Source organism: Sebastes umbrosus, chromosome 12, assembly GCF_015220745.1.
Source record: "Sebastes umbrosus isolate fSebUmb1 chromosome 12, fSebUmb1.pri, whole genome shotgun sequence".
Classification (NCBI taxonomy): domain Eukaryota; kingdom Metazoa; phylum Chordata; class Actinopteri; order Perciformes; family Sebastidae; genus Sebastes; species Sebastes umbrosus.
In genome coordinates this window covers 16,739,570-16,753,916 of record NC_051280.1, presented here as the reverse complement: position 1 = coordinate 16,753,916, position 14,347 = coordinate 16,739,570, and the positions used below count along the sequence as shown (strand labels likewise).

At 43.3% G+C, this 14,347-nt stretch overlaps 1 protein-coding gene across 1 annotated transcript in view; it reads right to left on the bottom strand.

Annotated features, from left to right (window-relative positions):
* Positions 1 to 4,942: 4,942 nt before the first annotated feature.
* Positions 4,943 to 14,347, bottom strand: part of cdh2 (cadherin 2, type 1, N-cadherin (neuronal)) — a 72,442-nt gene continuing 63,037 nt past the window's right edge. The window contains exons 15-16 of the mRNA XM_037787142.1: positions 9,140 to 9,304; positions 4,943 to 6,496 (exon numbers count right to left, since the gene is read on the bottom strand). Coding sequence (XP_037643070.1) covers positions 6,290 to 6,496; positions 9,140 to 9,304 — 372 coding nt within the window. The 3' untranslated portion in view covers positions 4,943 to 6,289. The remainder of the gene's footprint in view (positions 6,497 to 9,139; positions 9,305 to 14,347) is intronic.

The window sequence follows — 14,347 nt, the reverse complement described above, 5'->3', positions numbered from 1 at the left end:
ATTTTTTTCTATCTCTTCCGCCCACAAGAGACATGCAAATGAGCCGGTGACTCCATGGCAATAAGGCCCAATGTGACACTTCTTGAAATCTCCCCCGAGTAAAATCTGTGCTTGGACTTTGGACTTCTAAAGGACACAGCTTGTAAAAACTTCCCGCGACAGAGAGGAAAGACGCTCCCAGTATAAGCCACCCTGCTTTTGAAGCTCCTCTCCACTTAGAATTGAGGGTAAAGGGGTCAAATCAAGAGAAGGAGGCATTTGTAAGAACGACGGCCCGAAGAGAGATTAGTCAGCGTCGGGTGAAAACTCATTTAACATCATCCAGTCGCAGTGTAAATCTGTTTTACACCTTTTGAGAGTTGCTGGGGCAACGTCACATTAGCATGAACTACCGGTTTGAGCTATTTATTATATCATGGGAGAATTTTCCTCAATTGAATTTAAAGTGTAAAAAAGGATTAAAGGGAGCTTATAATCGCGCGTGTTTATCACCACTTAGCCAATCACAGAGGATGGTTTTGACATGCATGTCAGAGCCGACTAATGATTTTCAGCTGCTAATTCATCTCTGTGGCACAGTAATGAGATGCAATTCATGTATTTTACAGATGTCTAACAAATAATAGGCTGATTAAAACATACTTGAACTGATGTGCGCTCACATTTAGGATTCTTTTGAGGACGTGTGAATGAAAGCTGATGTTCTTTAGACTCTGGAGTTTTGCTCCTGCCTGGCTGATGGCTTGTCACTCCATCCCCCCTTGGCTATCCATACAAATGGGTGACTACAATGGAGCCAGTAGACAGGAAAGACTGGCCTACCCAGTGGCCTCCTTTCTCCCCCCATATAGACAATAATATAACGACCCAGTTGTACAATCAGCTGCACATTGATCTCGGGGCCGCCTAGCCTTTAGCACATTTATTAGCCAGCGATCATGGAAGTCCCTCACTAGTCGACAGCAAGAACCACAAGAACGGTAACATTTATTTGTTCTCATTGGAGGAGAATTATCTAGTTATTGTGTGGATGTGGCCAAGGGACATAAAGCCTTAATGACAAGAGGGTGATGGAATGTCAAGTGTTTAAAAGCATGAATAAATCTAAAGGCTCTCGAGGGAGTCTTTGTTTCCCCCTTTTTTCCTCGCCGTCCTATTTCCCGCTTTCCATTTTTGCATATTTTATTTCAAAGGAGAATAAAAAGTATTTCTCTAGAGTGCGTAGTTGCCACTTGGTTTTTGCTCAATGTAATTGTTTTGGGGGCTTTTTTCCTGTCATTTGCAGGTTGTGATAAAGAAGGTGCATGTGTGTGTGTGAGACAGAGCAATAGAAACACAGAGAGAGATGGCCTGGGTGTGTGCAAATGTGTGTGTGTGTGCATGGTTTATGATTACATGTCCTTTTGTGGAGCACATCAACCATTCATGCAAGAGAAACCACGGCAAGATGAGAAATTCCTTCCGTGCGCTCGCAGGCAACAGAAAAGTGACATTGAACGTTCATATACAAGCTGAAGATCTCATGCTCAGCCGATATGCATCTTATGAAAGAAACGGCGTTCATCATTTTCGTCTCAGTGCGCCCCGCCCTTCCCTTCCCCCCCTCCCCCTTTCAGTCCTGTGACCGCGGTGTCACGGCTGTGCGCGGACTGAGAATAACGGCAGGGATGGGGCCTGATAAATGAGAGCTGATAAATCAGCATCGCCAACAGAGGCAGAACAATATCTGCTGAAACAGAGGGTGAGCCATTCGAGAGATATCTGCCTGCAGTCAGTGAGAACACAGGGAGCCGTAGATCAAGAGCTAGATGTCGGTGTGTGTCGCGGCGCAAAGACCTGGGACTCGAGAACAGGTCCCTTCCAGTCTCCCTGGGTGAAGCAATCCAAACAAATTGATCTAATATTACACTTAGAGGGGCAACGGTGTAGAAATTAACTAGATTGATTCTACACAAGTGACTACGTCTATGCACAAATACATTAAAGACTGCATGTGCCCGGTGTGTGCACTCCCAGTCACCCAGCCCTGCTTACTTATTCATTCGAAGGTAGCATGCAGGGACTGAGAAACCATAAGAAATATGCTCTTGCTGCTGCGGGGCCAGAAATTTCTATCGATAGCCTGGGTAGCATCCATCTTCCCAAAGTCCACCAAAGGTCAGGAGCAGCATAACTTAGAAGCTGGTTTGCATCGGATCCTAGTCTGTATTCTGCATGTTTACTGACAGTTCCCCCACGGAGGCTGGGTGGATCTGTGACACTTGCTCAGCCGTCCACACACACACACATACACACACACGCACACACACCGAGGAGCTGAGGAAGGCTGTCGAGTAAATCTGCGATGGTGAGGGGGTGTTGGTGAAAGCATTGTTTCACAGTCAATAAAAGGGGCCCTGGGGTGCTTGTAAGAACAGCAATCTGCAGCCATTTTCCAAAGAGAACATCTTGGGAGTACTCAGGGGGTTATAAGTTGAGTTCCTCCTCGCGATCGGAGTTAATATTTCGGATGAAAACTAAAAACAATAATGTGCCCGGGCACATATTGCAGCATCTAATGGGAAAACGATTTGGAGTCACTGGAATGCCATGTGCACACGAGAGCCAGAAGGATGGACAACAAAGCCCACGATGCCAGCCAACTAAAACGATAGCCACATTCATTATTTATCTATCTGTGTATTCCTGAGGTGTTATGTGCATTTTATATGTCAAACACATAAACTGGCAGATGAAACCAATGTCATTCCCATCCAACTTAATTAGCTTTTTGTAAATAATTGCTCTGCATATTTGCATTTCCTTGCTTTACTATTTTTATCCATTTGTCAGCTAGCTAAAATGTGCAAATGAGATACTATTTCCAGCAATTATTTCACCCATCCTTGCTGGACCATATGGCACATAAATGATGGAAAATATGCTTCTCACACAATAGTCATTCCAATTACCGCTCAGTCAGTCAATGTCAACGACTATAATCCTCAAAATACATTGTCCTTTAATTTCCCATATAGAAATCACTCTAGCTGAAGCAGACTCTCTTCCTTGCATTGTGTTTAACAACACTACAGTACATGTCTATAAATGGCACCCAACTGTATGTTTTTGGGTGTGGGTAGTGAAGGAGCCGCGCAGCCGCTGCCTTTATGTCCTGGGCTCTCTTAGATTGCCAGCTTTCCTTCGGGGATAATCCATGTTGTGAAATTGAAGTGCAGAGCTGGAATATCAATTCTTTTTTTTCTCCCCCTGCTGAGGGTTAAAAAAAAAAATGAAACAGGACTTGACTGCTTGGTGGATATGAACCCGTCGGAGCAATCTGAACATCAAGGTGACAATGCAGCAGGGTGGGAGAGCCTGTAGAGGAGTTAAAGCTTTGGGAGAGACGGCGTTAAGAACTGGACAACTATGCTGCAACTATAAAGCCATTCATCTTTTGTGTTTAATTTAAAGGAATGGTTTGACATTTGGGATTTTCCGGCGGAGACGTAGATGAAAAGATCGATTATCGCTCCTCAAATCCGTCTGTTAAATGTGTGGTGGGCACATTTCCCAAAATGTCTAACTACTCCTTTTAATGCTGTAAAATCTTCCTCTGAAAACATGTCCTGCTCGGCTGCACAGTTGGTAACGATCTGAGCCATAAAAGGGATTTGATGAAGCCCTTTTGAGATGTTGAGTCACTAACCACATCTGTGGCTGCCAGAGATCAAAGCAGAGAGAAAGCAGTTAGGCGAAGGTTTAAGTGGTGTAACGCTCCTATTGGCAAAGCAGAAACAAAAGGAAATGCATGTCTGGTTTTGAAAAACCACAAAAGTTCAAGGAAGTGATTTGGCGAAACAAATCTGACTCAGCTGCAGTTGAAACAACAACCTCGAGGTCAGACAAGTTTGTTGTTTAACATTTCACCCGACCGGGCGATGTAAAATTTCATGTTGCTCCTGGCAAACGGAGTGCGCAGCTTTGCATACTCTGAGATAAGTGATATGCACCAGACAAGGTCACTTGAAATCAACTCTGTAAAAATAACTCCTCGCCTCACACGCGGGAGAATGTATGAGAACGAGCGGTGTTCTTAAGAGGGTACAGGATGTGGAACACGGAGCGGCTACACTGATTACACCGGCTGAAAAACAAAAGGCAGGTACGGTTCGCTGGTTATTCTCTAATGGACATTCATTGCGTTTTGTGTGAGGGCTACAAATAAACCAAAACTCCTGTCTAATTTGGCTGAATTAATAAGCCGTGTCCACATCTATTCAAGCGGGTGCAAGCGGTGGCTCTGTGAATTACAAGTCCCAGAGTAATAGAGGAGAGAGGGGGAAAGGAAGGGCAGGTGAAGGCTAAACGGCTGACGTTCTGTGACTTTCATCATTCCAGATTCGCCGCACACGTGACGGCTGAACAGATCGTTACCGCACCACCACATACAGTACACACACACACACCCACACGTCAATCTCGTCTTCATCCTTCCACCACGTCCCAGGAGTGCAGCTACAGGCGGACTCCCTAGAGGCAGTTTTTGGAGGCATTCCTCACTTTGAGGTCAAGTCCAATCTGACCTCCAGTACTTTACAGTATAAATGCCCGATAGCAGACAGGTGCTGGATGGATTTGGCATTTCCACGAGCTTCTGACCTTGACTTAGAAACACACAGATGGTGTTACAGAATGAGCTTATTGTTTACTTCTTAACCTGCGAGCCACACAACTTATCATCTATAGACTTGTATGGGCATAAAGAAGTTCGCTTGTGTACAATGCGTGCAAACAAATAAATAAAGAGTGTAAATGATTTATTCTCCCCTCTGGACAAATATTGTACAATGAACTATTTTCTTTAGAAAGCATTTGTCCTTAGAGATATGATTGCACAACTCAAATCTAATTACGCCTCTGCAACAATGCTGAGTTTGAGTAAAAACAAATAAAGAGGCAGTTTAGTTTTTAGCTCCAAAATTAGCATTTTATTTGGATGGTTGGGGTCAGAGATGTATAATTTGTTTTCCAGTACACATGGTTATCCTCAAGGCTTAAAGTCCAAAACCTTTTCCAGTCTTAAAGCTGATTCAGTAATTAGTGCCTAGCATCCCACCCCACCCACCCCCTTTTTGGTACAAACAGTTGTGCTGACAAGATCACTACTTTTCCATTTTTATCAATGTGTTTTCTTTTTTTTTTCTTCACGTTTTTATACAAAAAACTCTCTTAACTTCTACACATTTAATGTCACCCAGATTTTTATTTTTTTATTTTTTCACTTTGTAAATAAATTTGGGGAACAACATTTTTCATTTTTGTTGTCATGAAAAGATAAAAACATGCAAAAAACTTTTGAATTTGTAGTCCAAATTATACATTTACAAGTTTGGAACTTTTTGCACTTCTTCATATACTACATCAAAAGAAAAAAAGAGAAAGAAAAAAAAAACATTATGTACACACATCTTTTTACAGTGAAGTAAAGTCTAAAATATCAGATGATGACTAAGGCAAATGAAGTGTACATAGATTAGACCAAAACAGTTTTTTTGTTGTTTTTGTAAAATACTACATCACTTCAGAAACAAAAGAAAAAAAAAATCTGCTACAAAAGTATGATTCATAACTCCCTTTATTTGCAACCAGCTGCATAATTTTAATTTTTTAGTGAAAAAGTCTAGAAGTCTAGCGTACTGTACAGTGCTGTTCTTAATTGTTTTTCTTTCCATCCAAGCTAACAGATGATCCTTCATTTCTTCGTCTTTGTTTATTTAAATAATCTTCAACAAACAGGAGCGTTGTGTAACCAAAGAAAAAAGCATGTAGAAGCATACCAGAGTGTAACATACTTTGTTTGAAATCACTCCAAAAGTCAGTACCATTAAAGCCTTGAACATAAAACTAATCATTTAGATCCAAAAAAATGTACAAAAAGGCACATTATATCCCAGTGCTTCTGTACTGTGAAATTCAAGTGTAACTGAGCGCATTCAATACCAACAATCCAAGTGGCAACAGTCCACCAGTGTTCCCTCCCACATCCTCCACGACTGGACCACAGCCTATGCCTAAGCTTTCAACAAGCATATGTATGCGTAGACTACAACAATAAGCCTAGGTTGGTTGTTTTTGAAAAAATTTCTGAATCAATGTTTATTTTTTTGTTTATTTTCTGTCACAGTTCCGTCACTCTCTTGGGGAAATATCAGAAGCTGTCCATGTCCATCAACAGGAAATCTTTCCTTTTCTTCATTTTTTTTTTTCTTTTCAATCTTCTCATTCTTCGCGGAGTGGCTTGTGTGTCTTAGTCATCACTTCCACCGTACATGTCTGCCAGTTTTCTAAAGCGAGGGCCCCAGTCGTTGAGGTAATCGTAGTCCTGGTCGCCCCCGCTGCTGGAGGAGTTGAGGGAGCTTAGGGAGCCAGCTGTGGAGCCGCTGCCCTCGTAGTCGAACACTAGCAGGGAGTCGTAGGGGGGAGCGGTGGGGTCGTTGTCTGCTGCCTTAAGTCCCTGTACAGAAGGAAATAAAACCGCGGTTAGATGAGAAGATTAGTCTGCACAACAACACTGTCTGCAATAAGGCGTGAGCCCTCCCCCCCATCTTACTGCTCCACACAAACACACTAATCTATCCTAAAACCAGTCAGTGGTTCTACCTCTACTTGTTCAGGAAATCAGATTAATCAGACTCTAGTGTTCCTGCGAGTTTCCTCTGTGTTTGGGCTGGGACTCTCCTGATGTTTCTGGGATGTCGGATTATCTGCTGCTTGATCAAAAGCCAAGATTGAGCAAGTCTGTCCAGCAGCCTCGGATGACTGGAATTCCCCCCCCCCACCCTTCTCTTCAAGAGCAGCAGTACAACTCGAGCGTTGATACTTTGTCTTTTAATCTAGATAGCAGCGTCTTTAATAAATCATATTTATCGGAGTCCTGCCTAAACAATAGCAGTAAGCACTGAGCTCAACTGCTGCAGAGATGAGAGGAGTGTGTGAGTGTGTGTGTGTGTGTGTGTCTCGAGGCTGGTGGTGCTGATGGGGGCGGTTCTATTCTGAAGATTGTGCTCGACATTCCCAGAAATCCTCATAGCGTCACGAGAGGTCCTTATGGATTGTTATCGATTTCCAGCCCCATTCCCTAACGGGACTCTGGAGACTTGATGGATTGCTAATCTAGGAGTTGAGATGTGCTTTGGCCATGAACCACTTTGGATCCACGCCTGGTTTGTGCCAGGTAGTAACCCAACAAATAATAAATGAATTAACAGAAGTGGAGCAACATAACACAGAGGGAAAAAAAAAAAAAAAAACGAGACCTCAGCTCATTGGGAACTTGTCAAAGATTTATAGTATCCTCTATGCTGCCATTATAGCGCTGAAATGCTCTCAAATAAAAAGATGGATTGAATTAAAGTGCCCGGGCACTTAGCGATTATTTTCCACTTGTTAGCTTTCGTTAAGTATTTGCTCAGGGCTGTGGTGCTGATAATTTGGTGGGAAATATGACAGATGGATCGTTCATTACAATTACAACCATAATCGCACTGCTGGTTATAGCCCCCTCCATCTACAACCAAAAACCCACTGGCAGTTTCATAAGGTTAGTCAATCACAGAACTCGTAATTTCGTAATAACTGAGTCACCCACTGTGCTGGAGACAATCACGACTCTCAGTGAAATGGTGAACTCCTCACTTTTTTTTTAGAGCCGCTCTGTCCCACGGATAACAAAAGAGATGTGTAATAAAACCCACTGGTATTTCTATTCAGAGAACAACCTTGCCAGGGCTGAAATGTGGCACTATGCAGAAAACAATGAACGCAACCGCTTCAGCTTTGTCTCCCTCTGTGGCACCGTGTCCACCTGTGACCAACAGGGGTCAAGCTGGTGCTGATGTATCTAATGTTACCCCTCCCTTTGCGGGAACGGACCAGGAGCTGACTAATAGACCTTTGTTTGTCCGACTGTGAGGTTAAAGTCCTTATGCTAAACCTCTGCCTCATTTTTTTGTCCCTCTAATTTAATTACGAGCCACAAGCTCCGGGGGCGTGAGCACATTTTCAGTTTGGAGATCAGACCCCCTCCGCGCCCCTCCCCCACCCCTCTCTAGTCTCCCTCTCCTCTGGCGGCTAACCCTTATCAGTTAGGTCAGATTCCAGCTCCATGTGAGTGCCGGAGCTACCATGACTGAGCTTTAGCGACAGTCAAATCTGGGACTAAAAACAGATCAACGTTGCCTGGTTGCAGTGAAGCGTTTTTCTGGGTCAGGATGCTTGAAGTGTCTCAAAGGGGTCTTGCGAGAACATTAAAATAAAGTCTGATGAAGGGACGGTGTGCATTGTGAGACCGCTCCTTATTGAGCAGCGCGAAACATTAAATGTCAACCTCGATATCGGCGCCGTTACGACGAATGCATTATGTGTATTCATGACGCGCGGCGAAAGAGTGAAAATGAGCGGCGCCCGGGTGAAGGGATCTGAGAGATAGATTGTCGGGGAGCAGAGCTGAAAGAGCAAGTTCTAATTTAAAAACATGGGCGCCATCCAAAAAACCAGGAGAGAACTCCATTTGTAATGCTGTGAAACTCTTGTCTGTTGGAGCTTGTGAAAAATACATGACTGCTCTTTTCATTTTACATTCTCCCTTCATGCTGGAGTCAATGATGGCCTCAGGCAAACGAGGGCACTCTGAATGGTGCACTCCGATGGAAAGCCAATGCATTGCTTCCCTCATCTCCTATTTCTATGCTGACACATCTATAACTCTACTTTGGTGGAAAGTGAGGAGGAAAAACAATTATATCCAAGTGAGTTAGCATCATGTACGTTTGGGGGCTTTGTGTATGTCTGAGTGGATATATGTGTGATGAGAAAAGTTTCTTCTTTCTGCTGGGAAAAGATGAAAACTATTCTAATAATAATTGATTCATTTTTTCCCCCCCTCCCTCTACAACTGCCTGATGAGACATATAAACCAAATTTATTTAGATACAAGTTTATTATAAGAAAGTCATTCAACTTGAAAATGAAATTCAAGCTTTTGTAACAGCACTGATTCTTTCACTTCAGCTATTTCCCTGGGATTTGATCTCACCAGACAACAAAACAATCTCCGTATTCAATAACTCTGCGTGCTGGATGGTGTTTTTTTTTTTACCTCATTGATGAAGTCTCCGATGTCTCCAGGGTGGGGTGCTGCTGACCTCATGGGGTACTGCGGCTCGGGGTGGAGGGGTCGCTCGTCTAGACGACGGATTCCAACCGGCTTGATGGCATCAGGCTCTATCGTGTCCGGCTGCTGGAGCTGACTCAGGTCGTAATCCTGGTGAAACACGCAAGACAGATGGGAGTTAGCTAAGCGGGCGTGACGAGAGACCCCCAAACGGGGTGCGATTATCTAAATAGGTAAACACATCCTGAGCTGCAAAGAGGAAGAGAAGTTCAACTGAGTGGAAGAGGGGGGAAGATTTTAAAAGTTGCGGCGGGAAGAGTTGAGAGTACACAAGGGGAAACTTTTAAATCTTCTTGTCTGTGAAGCACAAGCCCAGGGACAATTTGACACATTAAAAGAAGCCAGCACTAAGGGGGTCCAGGCTGAGGACCACATCATACGCCTCAGAGTGTTTGTACTTGTGCGCTGTGTGCTGCAGGAAGGATGTGCAGGCGACTGTTTTGCTCTAATCAATGCCCAGACACGGGATGGTGGATATGCATAAGCCATTGCTAATCCTATTAACATTACCAAGGCAACCTGAATGGCTCGCAGTTTGTGCAAAGTCATGGACAGGGGGAGGAGAAGCAACAGTGAAGGAGAGAGAAAAGGAGTTAGGAGAGAAAGAGACTGGTGGTGAAGAGCAGAGCTGAGCTGAGCTGGATGGCTGGATGGTATCGCGGTGGCGGCAGATATGACAAAGAAAATGCCATCTGAGAATCAGGGTGTGTGCCTAATAAGCGTGCATGATGGATTGTCCCTCTTTAGAAGATTTTCGGTAATCCATCCATCTCTAATATCCCCCTTCAAAATTGACTTTGCTCTGTTGTACATGTACCTACACACGCATATGCTTGCACGCTCACTCCTAGGATAAAAAAAGAAAAAAAAAAAGGCTGCAGACGCTCCAATGTAAAAATAACCACGAGAATGAATATAAACCCTGCGACAAAAACAACCCAGATATACAAACACGACGAAGCACATGGGCACTTGACAAACACCTACTCAACTCCACACTAATAAGTATCATCTCAAAACCAAAAACAAACACATTGATTATTCATGTGTAATTTGATTTCATGGGGAATGACAGTAAAACCCCGAGGCTAGCTGGAGAAGAACAATGGTCATCACACACCGCGCGGTAACGCCATCCATCATCTTTGGTCCATTTTAGTCTGACTCCTGTTTGACCTTCTCTCACGTCGCACACCGGAGGGGTCAGGAGTCGGTAACAGGGATGGCAACAGAGACGTATAATGGCTGAACTCAGCAGGAAGGTTTAATGACATACCAGCCCCCTCCGGGGAATTGACTCCTCGCACGTACATTGGCCCGGTGAAATGGCTGCTCCTGGCCCTCATGACCCACATTCGAACACGGGAGACTGAACAGTGCTAAGCCTCACACACTTAATCTCTTGTGAGACATAGCTGAGCAATTTAAAACTGAACTGAGTTTATTGATTTTGTAGTTTTTTTTTTGCCATAATTCCTACTGGTAATAATAACATTAAACATACTTATTTAATTCTTGAATATGGGAAAGCAGCAACATTGCTAAAAATAAGTAGTAATAAAGTAGTCAGGTGATCACACAGGATCCACCACAGATTACAGAGGGATTTCCAGGTGCAAGTCTAGCCTTCGTACGTAATATAGTCAATGATGGATTATTACCAACCAGTGGGTAACCTCCAGTTCTGAGAAGTGAAGCCAACGCTGAAGTGCCTTAAACTTGCATTCTTTCTAACAGCCGGCAGGGGGCGACTCCTCTGGTTGCAAAAAGAAATCTGATTGTATAGAAGTCTATGAGAAAATGACCCTACTTCTCACTTGATTTATTACCTCAGTAAACATTGTAAACATGAGTTTATTGTCTCAGTTGCTAGTTTCAAGTCTTCTTCAATACAGCATGATGTTCATTTAGTAAATTATGGTCCCATTTAGAGTCAAATAGACCATAAAGCAGGGTATGCTTTAGGACGTAACTACCTTGTGATTGACAGGTCGCTACCACGGTGTTGTCCGGTCTGGGAGTTGTCCGCAATTTCATCTTAGAAATTTATTACATTTTCAGTGTGTTTTCAGTTCATGAAAGTTAATTTGAATCTTTTTGGTCTAAAAATGTCTTACTCAATGTTCGGTTGTAGTTAGCTCCACCCTCTCGTGCCACTTCTGGTTGCCAAAAAACAATATGTTGTGACTACTACGCTACAAGTGGTAGTGTAGCGGTCTACTGCGTATATGTGGAATGCGTCTTCCAAACGGACAGAATAAACAGAACTACTATGCGTCTGCGTGGTGTCTGCAGCTGTCCGTGTACGCGTCCGTTGTTGTGGTGATGTCGCCGTGATCCCAAATCTTGGCAATTACTTCCTTTTGTATGATGTTATAATAATTTAAATAATGACCAAAGGTGCAAAAAATAAGCCCCAGTTTTTCGATAAACCAGAATTATCTTGAGATAATATTAAAGATGTTACAGTTCTTCTGATGTGTTAAACTGGTCTTGTGTTGACAACATGAGGCACTTATACTATCTGCATAACTAGGTCTGATTTGTTTTGTTTCACTTACTGCATGGGATTGAAAAACAAATCAAATATTTGTCAAAGCCTGCCTCCAAAGCCACGCCGTGTCTAAGGTTAATGTGCATCAAATCATTCTTAGGTCATTTGCAGAAGCAGATGACTCATCCCCCGTCTTACAGTACGCTTTATTTTTTCACCTGTGAACGTGTGTGCGACAGCTTGATTTGCTATTATTCCTGCATTATTTTTTTTCCCATGTCCGCGGAGTGTCGGCCTGATCAGCTGTCTGCCTTTTGAAGAAATGAGTGCTCCACAAACCAATACAAGCCGGGGCAATGACAGCAGCAACTAAAATCATATACTCGGAGAGCACCCAATGGTCTGACACTTCAATTTCCTCCCCAGCGGGAGATAGGGAGAACAGAGGTGGACATTATAAAGACCACATCGCTGGGAAAGCAAGAGACATTTTTTACCCAACACTGACTCTCACTGATTCCGCAGACAAGACCATTTTCTCCTGGCGCCCTGCCCTCCTCTATGCCACTCAAAATGGAAGCTTGTTTTCCCTCTATAAATTGAAGTGTTATATCATTGCAACAGTTTCCTTTTCAGCCTGTTCTGGTCTGCAAGTTTGACCATTTTGTGTGTGAAAAATGAGGATGTGAATGCACAAGTGGATGCACTCCCTCCTGCCTAATCATTAGCGGATGTGCAATGGCTTTTCCAGTCATATTGTTACCTTAGACAGAGCTTCATTATGGTGCCACAGCAGATGTCTATCTCCAAATGACATCAGCTTACCAATTACACGTCTCCCAGGCTAATTTGTGCACTGTGCTGGGTCAGACCGGGGTCTCCTGCTCATATCTGCTATACCTAAGCCACCGGAGCACTTGGGCCGGCAGCAAGAAAACAGCCCATTTGGTACATTACTGCCTGTTTTTATAAAATGATTCCGTTCTGCTAACAAGGGGTCATTAGGACAATTGAGTTTGTGTCTGTGCGCGCCTGATCAGTGCATGGGGGATAAAGAGATGTGACTTTATTGATGCCTGTGGCAATGCATTTCTATTGTGTGAAGCGGGAACCAGTTCCAGTTGAGGAAACAGTTCCAATATCTCCAGAACCGATTGGATCAAAATGTGTTTGTCTTATTGATTCCAGTTTTCGATTCCCAGCTCCTTTTCTTTCTTTTTTTTTTAAGAAAAATATACTATTTCCAGTTTTACAATGAAAACTGTGACTGTGAAGTGTATTTTGGAGCAGCATAAGAAGCAGGACTAACACTAGAAAGAATGTAAGTGCATGCATGCTTACAGGAAGAGACTCGGTGGTCCCCTTTGTCCTTATACTGCTTCAGTTATAGAGAAACGGCTACTCTGCTGCATACTGTAGATGTGACCTGAATGTTTCCCCGACAACACAGACCACTCACTCGCCTTATGTCATCCTTTCAAGAAACACTGCACCGCTACATGATGTGTAGGGCTGGGTGTTGTTTGACAATTTTTTTTTTACTAGTACCAAATGTCTTTGCTCAAACCAAAACAATATTTTTTCTGAAATACAAAAATGTCAATGTCAGATTCTGATTCAAAATGTTGCAATTGGTGCTCAGACGTATGCGACACCTCACTCCAAACCAATGAGAAGAGCAGAGAAAAAGCAGCACGGACTGAATTTTTTCAATTCAAAGGGGACATATCATGAAAAACTCACTGGCCAAACGGTGGTACTACAACTTCCGTGTCCGTCACGTGACGCCATTGGGTCCAAAAATACTTTTTCCAAAGACTTACATTGGGAAAGAGACGTCTGTAAATCAGCGGATAATTTATTTTTTAGGTAAATCAACTTCCCAGTACAAACACTTGAATAGCTCTTATTTAATTCATTAGGTCCTAAAAGTTGTAAAATGCACTAATAGCCGAATCCAGAGTTATTTTCCTTCCTCCGTTCAAGTGAATGAGACCCAGACAGCGGCTGGAGTGAGGGCTGGGAGGCGGAGTTAAAGAAAAAGCTGCTGCGCCTGCTCTACGGGCCCAATGGATGCGGAAGATCGCCGGATGATCCGGGTACTTTATCACTCGGCAGTCGAGCCATTTTGGCTTCAGGCGCCACAGAGCAACTTTCACAGGGATGAACGCGAGCCCGTCTCTGACGCTGTATCCAGTTCTCTTAATACATCCATGTTTTACATAAATTTGGCTATCTGTAGTGCCTACCAACCCACAATCTGTGAAAATAAGACAACTCAGTCAGTTTTTTATGTGCTGCCTGGATCAGAAAACATATGATTCAACAGGCCATTCACTGTGCGCTCCAATCCCCATACTACTATTTAGTATGCCAGAAAAAGAATTAGTACGTTCCAATACATAGTATGTCAAATGCAGTATGCCAAAAATACCAGGATGTCCTACTACAACCGGTTGCAATTAGTAGTATGCAAGCCAGCATGCTTTTCTGGCTATTATGACCCGCAGTTCTCTGCACAGTGGATATACAGTATGAGCAAGGTCAAAGTTCAAGATGCAATGTTATGACGAAGTATGTCCCAATTGTGTGCATACTGCACGCAACAGTAGGTACTCCGTAAGCGCAGCTGCAGTACG